Source organism: Sinocyclocheilus rhinocerous, unplaced genomic scaffold (assembly GCF_001515625.1).
Source record: "Sinocyclocheilus rhinocerous isolate Xijiao unplaced genomic scaffold, SAMN03320098_v1.1 scaffold2207, whole genome shotgun sequence".
NCBI classification, from domain to species: domain Eukaryota; kingdom Metazoa; phylum Chordata; class Actinopteri; order Cypriniformes; family Cyprinidae; genus Sinocyclocheilus; species Sinocyclocheilus rhinocerous.
In genome coordinates this window covers 398,302-405,839 of record NW_015625575.1, presented here as the reverse complement: position 1 = coordinate 405,839, position 7,538 = coordinate 398,302, and the positions used below count along the sequence as shown (strand labels likewise).

Sequence of the window (7,538 nt, the reverse complement as noted above, 5' to 3'; positions counted from 1 at the left end):
TAGGCCACGACTTCCCCCCCCCCCCTTAAATAATAATTTTAATTGCGCACAACCACTCATGCGCATACTACCGTTCACAAGTTTGGGGGATGTTTTTAATGAAAAGTGTCATTTATTGTAAAATGTAATTTATTCCTGTGATCAAAGCTGAATTTTCAGCATCATTGCTCCAGTCTTCAGTGTCACATGATCTTCAGAAATCACTCTAATATGCTGATCTGCTGCTCAAGAAACATTTCTGATTATTATCAATGTTGAAAACAGAAACTGTGATGCGTTTCGTTTTTCAGGATTCTCTGATGAATAGAAAGTTTAAAAGAACAGCATTTATTTGAAATAGAAATCTTTTGTAACATTATAAATAGGGTTGCAAAAAGGTGGACATTTTCCAGTAAATTTCGGAAACATTCCAGAAATTTTGGAAACTTTCCAGGATTTTTTTTTTTGGAATATTCCAGGAATTTTTGGAAAATTTCCGGAAGTTTACTGGAAATTTTCCACCCCTTTGCAACCCTATTTATAAACGCCTTTACTGTCAAATGTTACTCAATTTTAAAATTAAAATATTACAATCTCAAACTTTTGAACACCAGTATATGTCCAAATTGGGGCTTTTTTTTTTTTCTTCTTTGTGCTAAGCTAAATAATTTTGACTGCTCAGAGGTGTTTATCAAAGAGTTGTCATTAGTTCCTCTGTATATATTCTGTGTATAGACTCTGTTCATACACTAGATGGTGCAGTATGAAAGAGTCCAGATGATGCTGAAAGGATTATGTCACACATATGAACTGAAATGAGTGGATCCGGATAATCTTTCATGCTTTTTCCTCTCTCCAGGTGTCTGTTAATTTTGGACCTCACTTCAGATACTCACCAAAAGACATCAAGTTTCAGCCAGTGAGTGTCAAATCCAAAGTTTTTTTAAACTTGAATACTTTTCCTGTTACCATAGTACTTGATATATTCCTATTGGTATTTGCCCAAATAAAGGCATATTTCTTCTAGGGCTCTGAGATATTTGTGTTATGACTATTTGACTATAATTTTAATACTTTGAATAAGTTTTTACTTTTGTATTTTCTGTTTTCATTTTCATTTTAAAGTTTTAATGTCTATATAGTTTTTATTCATTTTCGTTTCGGTTTTTATTTTAGTAAATCGTGTTAAACTAAATGAAGCTTTGACAACTAGCTGAAATAAAATGTAATTTTTTATACATTTTATTTGTCGTTTTTATTAGGTATTGTTTTGGTCTATAGTTTTTTTATTATTCATTTTAATTTCAGTGTTTTGTTTAGTAAATAAAGTTAAACTAAATAAAAATGTGAACAGTTGCTTTGGGAACTACCTAAAATATAATAATGTTTTTTGTCGGTTTGTTAATACTTGTAATGTCATTTTTATTATTGTTATTATTTATATTTTATTTTATTTCAGTTAACTTTTTTATGGTTTTAGTTTTTGTTAACTATAATAAACGTGTGTGTGTATATATGTGCATTTAAATCAAAATGATTAAATATGATTTCCTTGTGTTTATTTAGTGAAAAGCAGTGTAGAAAAGCATGCATTGATGTTTTCAACTGTATTACTCTCTTTTCCTTTCTGCTTTAGATTTAGAATTTGTTTGCCGACAACAAGTGTTGAATTTGAAAAGCATCACCCTTTATAAGCCATTTTAGTGCAAAATATCAATATTTTGAATTTAATCTGAAAATATCATTATATTTTAGCTATATTGCCTGATATTAGTTTCTGCTTAATGTACAGTTGAAGTACAAGAGTCTGTGATGTTTTGAGCTGTTCTACATTATTGCACCATTGAGTGTTTGTTGTATATCATCAGATGAGTGACATGTGTTGGGGTGCTGTGACTGAACACACGCTGGCTGATATGCTGTACCACGTGGAGACCGAAGTAGACGGCCGACGGAGCCCCCCGTGGGAAGGTTAAATCAATGCAAAATTTCAGCCCAAATAAGGCTGAAAACATGTTTTCATGTACCATTCTCAACAGCGCACAGCATTTTTTGTTTTATATCATTAAATCATTTGGTTAGTCGTATTCTGTCCTTGTTTTCTATGCAAGATTCAAAATGTCTTTCTCATAAGTCAGCATGCATTTCTCATATTTCGGTTTTTATTTAATGAAACCTCACACTGCACCAGATTGTGATGTTGATGGATGAGTCCAGCTAGAAAATGATGTTTCGGATGTTTTATCTTTTATGTAAGCTTGTTTTAATAGTTACATACTACGTTTCCTCATACTGCAGGTTTATTTTAGTATCAGTCATATGATTTCATTTCCGTCATACAGTGACCTGTTGAAGTCTGATGTTCAGTTGTGTGTGATGTGGTGTGTGTGTTTAACAGTGTTCTCCGATGCCATGGGTTTCCATTCATGGTTTTTATCAGTTGTTTATTTCTTAAGTGGTTTGTAGTCATTCAGATAGATGTAAAATATATATTTTTTTGTTGTAAACCATGTTTTATACACAAACTTGTTTTAATAAAGTAATCTAAAGGAATATAAATGGCATTTTTGCTGTCATGCATGTATGTTTTGTGATATTTCTACACTGTTACAATCCAGTATTTATTAATGCAATGACCAGACACCATTTGCAAACTGATTTCATTTATTTACAAATCTAGCATATAAAACATCATAAATCTGGTTGTTGTTGTTTTAAATATGAAAGCATGAAAAAATACATCATTTGCACTCTTAACAACCTCACCAGTGAGGAAGCCATCATGTCTTTTACATGAATCAGAAATTATGAGGATAAAAAGGACAGTTTTGTTTAGTCCTCTTCTGCAGTATCATTTGCACACTGATTTTGCCTTTTATTTTCAAATTAAGCAAATAAAACATAAATCTCTTTTTCTTTTTTGTAATATGAAACCATGGAAAAAGACATCATTTACCAGTGATTTTGTCTTTTATTTAAATATTGAGCATATAAAACATCATAAATCAGTTTTTTTATTTGTAATATAAAAGCATGAAAAGACATTTGCACACTGATTTTGTCTTTTATTTACAAATTGAGCATATAAAACATCATAAATCATTTTTTTGTTTGTAATATAAAAGCATGAAAAAAGACATTTGCACACTGATTTTGTCTTTTATTTACAAATTGAGCATATAAAACATCATAAATCAGTTTTTTTTGGGGGGGTCATATGAAAGCTTGAGAAAAGTACCCAAACCCTGCAGACTGTAGGAGGGTTTGTAATACAGTAAATATAAGTCTTTTCAATAAACACAGACACTTTAAACAACCTCTCCAGTGAGGAAGCCATCGTGTCTTCTACATGAATCAGAAATCACGAGGATAAAAGGAGAGTGTTTTGTTTTGTCCTCTTCTGCAGAAGTCATTCAGTACTCTGGCTGGATAAGGAGCGATATATGGGTTCAGCGGACTGCCCCCTGTGCTACAACAATGGAAATACAAAGGAAACGGTTTTTATTTTTATTATTGTGAATTTGATCTGTAATTGACATTAATATTCCATGTTATTAACTGAAAATGACATCCCTTGCTCTCTTGTCGCGTTTGTGAGGCAAGTAGCGAGATTCGATTTGATTCGTTAATAAACCGTTCCTTTTGAATCGGATCTTTTCTTATGAATCGCTCGATCCGGTTCACAAGATTCAATCGAATAAACCGTTCCTTTAGAATCGGATCTTTTTTTATGAATCGCTCGATCCAGTTCACAAGATTCAATCGAATAAACCGTTCCTTTAGAATCGGATCTTTTTTTTATGAATCGCTCGATCCGGTTCACAAGATTCAATCGAACTGATCTCACGGACTCCGGTTGTTGTTTTTTGGAGAAGATTATCAGTGAAGTTACATTTACCGATATTCGGTTAATTTACGCGGGCGAAATCAATTTGTGTCAACAGGAGTCGACGCCATTTGGGAATTTCGCATCAGGGCGAATTATTTCGCAAGTTTTCACGATTTCACCGCGTTGACAAACAGAAAGCTAATAATAGGCAGATCTTTTTAAGTAGCCTACTCTAGGTAAGAACGTTGCTAATACTCGTTTAACACCCAAGTAAATTATTTTGGCAGTTGTTAGTATACATGAGTTAAGAACTGTAAAAATAATGAATGTAGGATGTCTAGGAATGTATTTACATATCACACCTCGATGCCTAAAGTACTTGATCAACGCAACGGTAAATAATTTTAAACGGTAAAATAATCCTCGAAATTGAAAATTTGCTGAAAATGTAGCCTACTCGCCCTCAAGTTGTTCCAAACTTGTAGGAGTTTCTTTCTACTGTTGAACATAAAAAGATATTTTGAACAATTTGAGCAACCAAACAGTTGCTGGTACGCTATTGACTTCCATAGTATGGAAAAAATAGTTTGGAAGTCAATGGACACCAAAAACTGTTTGGTTATACGGTATAACGTTACCCACATTCTGTAAAACATCGACTTTAGCGTTCAACAGAAGAAAGTAACTCCTAGCACCCTCAAGTTGTTCCAAACAAATGCAAGTTTGGAACAACTTGAGGGTGAGTAAATGATGACAGAATTAACATTTTTGGATGAACTATCCTTTTTAATCAAGCCTACAAGCTCAAATATGTGTAATGCCCCAGAGAGAATTGAAGTGAATGGATGAAATGCTTTTATGTGGGGAAAAAAAAAACTCGTCATATAATAAATTGACAACATAGCTGCGAATCTTCAACATATTTGGCATGACATTCATTTTTAAGAGCTATTTGTGGAGCTATAAATCATACCACAAAAGTTAAAGGAATTTTGCAACAGGTGGGAGTTATTTAAATAAAGTAAATGACAGAATAGTCTATTAATCACAGCACTGTCACACATATTTTTTTGTTAATTGTGGCTTTTGCAAAGTCAGAATTGTAAGATATAAACTCAGAATTATATCAGAATTAATTAAAAAGGTAATTGTGACTTTTTACTTCACAATTCTGACTTTTTTCTTGCAATTGCGAGTTTATATATCATAATTCTCACTTTGCTCAATTGTGAGTTTATATCTTACAATTCTGACTTTTTTTCTCGCAGTTGCGAGTTTGTATCTTTAAATTCTTGACGTTTTGAGAAAAATTTGCAACTAATTTTTATTAACCTGTTTTGGCTTCCTTAACTTTTTTCCTTTCAATCTGATCAAAATTTAGTTTGGATCAAGCTCAGTCGGACCGATTGAGGTGTTCACATGAAGTCTTTACAATCAAATTACTAACCAACTATTTGTGTGCATGTAAACATATAGCTAGTTTGTGTGTAATAAAGTGCAGAGTTGTCATTTGAAACGGCTCCTTACGCGTCTCTTGAAGAATCGGTTCAGCAGTCGGCCGTATTCAATAGGACTCCGATGGATGAGCTGAGTCTCGGAGCTGGTCTTTGGGATCACAATGCTGCGGTCCAGATCTGGTGTTCTTGTTCCTCGTGGCCCGAACACATTCAGGTCTTTGAAGCACTCGGTCTCTATCATCTAAATGAATTTTATAAAAGCATATATGTGACCCAAAACCAATCGGGGTAAATTTATACATCATCTGAAAGCTGAATAAATAAGCTTTCCATTGATGTATGGTAGGATAGGACGATATTTGGCCGAGATATTTGAAAATTTGGAATCTAAGGGGTCAAAAAATCAAAATATTGAGAAAATCGCCTTTAAAGTTGACCAAATGAAGTCCTTAGCAATGCATATTACTAATCAGAAATGAAGTTTTGATATATTTACGGTAGGAAATTTACAAAATATCTTCATTTGTTGGCTATTGCTACAAATATACCCCAGCGACTTAAGACTGCTTTTGTGCTCCAGGATCACATATGAAAAGTTGAGCATAAATTGTCCTTCTTACTCTGATGTTTCTTCCTTACCTCATTCTGCCAGGGCACAGACACGCTTCCCGTGTTAAACTTGCTGTAGAAATTGTCATCGACCTCACCGAGGCTCACTCCTTTAACCGTAGAGAACTGATCGATGTCCAGGACGTCTGCGCAGTAAACGGCTCTCGGCTGGTGGAGAGAATAACATCACAGGATTGTTTTCAGGTGAAAAAAACAGCATTCACGGCAGGAAGAAAAGGTGGCGGCACCCATAGGTTATCATTCTGCCTTTATGCAGAATAAAATTTAAAAATTAAAATAAAAACTGTAAAAATAAAAAGTAAAACATCTGGCCATATTATATTAATGCTAATTTTGTTTTACCTAATTTGAAGGTCCTGCTCAAAAATGACTGGCCTTTTAAAAATTGCTTGTAAATCTCTCATCATGCTCAATTATCATCAAATCTTGAATTCAATATGTTTGTCAACTTGGTTTTCTTCCAATTAGCACAGGTTTTGCATTTCTTTTTGGAACTGATTGATCATAAGCCTCATTTATATGAGCTCATGCACCTAATTTTTGAATGAAAAAAAGCATTATTTGCGGATAATTTTGGCAATGTTCTCTCATAAACTGAGATGCATAAACTCAGATCAATGAGGCCTACGATTAACCAGCTCCAATAAGAAATAAATGACTAAAAGTAAAAGTAAGTAAAGTAAAGTAAATACAAAACCTGTGTTAACTGAAAGAAAAGAAGTTGGCAAATAGATTGAATCCAATATTTGGTAATAATATAACATAATGAGAAATTGATTACTAAATTACTAAATAATTAATAATAAAATGAATAACATAATTAATAAACTATTTATGTATTTATTATTATTTTATTTACATTTTTTTGTAGGCTGGTCATTTTTGACCAGGAACACTATGAGTGTGACAAGGTGGGGGGGAAAATCCCCAAAAAGTGATCAATTGTTGTTTTGTTGTTTTGGGTGGAGTTGTTACCCTGTTTGAGCAAAGTCAGTAAGTTTTAGTCCAATGTGAAAACACAAATTAGCATTTTTGGGAAGAAGAAAATCCTTAAAACTCAATATGAGGGTTAATTATCATGGAAATTGAGCAACATTTAATGGCTCTAAAATAGGCTTAATTTTTTAAAATATATACACTTCCGTTCAAAAGTTTTGAGTCAGTATGTTTTGTTTTTTTTTGAAGAAATTAATACTTCTATTCATCAAGGATGCATTTAATTGATCACAAGTGACAGTAAAGACATTGATAATGTTACAAAAGATTTATATTTCAGTTAAATGCTGTTCTTTTGAACTTTATAATCATCGAAGAATCCTGAAAACTAAAATGTAAGGCTGGGTATCGTTCAAAAATTGTCGATATCGATACAAAGCTCAAATAGTCTTCAGTTTACACATCTGTTAGGCTACATTTACACTAGTGCGTGTTCCTTTTAAAACGCATAGCTCAGACAGAATCATCATTTCTCTTCATTTTCCACTGATTTACTGATGAGCATTAGCAGCTTCCAGCGCTGTCTGCTTGTGTTCTCTCTTCCATGATCGCTGCTCTGACTCAGAGGTAATAACATATTTAATTTCAGCAACATTACATGGCCAAAACACACATTAGACGGCAATCGGAAGTTATTACAAACACTC

General features: G+C 33.1%; 2 protein-coding genes across 2 annotated transcripts in view; one reads left to right on the top strand and one right to left on the bottom strand.

The window, feature by feature from the left end:
- The window catches only part of LOC107751890 (set1/Ash2 histone methyltransferase complex subunit ASH2-like), a 16,204-nt gene extending 13,667 nt beyond the window's left edge, over nt 1–2,537 (top strand). Inside the window, exons 14-15 of the mRNA XM_016567666.1 lie at nt 839–898; nt 1,848–2,537. Of these exons, the coding sequence (XP_016423152.1) occupies nt 839–898; nt 1,848–1,955 (168 nt within the window). The 3' untranslated portion in view covers nt 1,956–2,537. The remainder of the gene's footprint in view (nt 1–838; nt 899–1,847) is intronic.
- Nucleotides 2,538–3,170: 633 nt separating this feature from the next.
- LOC107751883 (G protein-coupled receptor kinase 5-like) overlaps nt 3,171–7,538 on the bottom strand; it is a 17,564-nt gene continuing 13,196 nt past the window's right edge. Inside the window, exons 13-15 of the mRNA XM_016567654.1 lie at nt 5,905–6,042; nt 5,336–5,506; nt 3,171–3,448 (exon numbers count right to left, since the gene is read on the bottom strand). Of these exons, the coding sequence (XP_016423140.1) occupies nt 3,389–3,448; nt 5,336–5,506; nt 5,905–6,042 (369 nt within the window). The 3' untranslated portion in view covers nt 3,171–3,388. The remainder of the gene's footprint in view (nt 3,449–5,335; nt 5,507–5,904; nt 6,043–7,538) is intronic.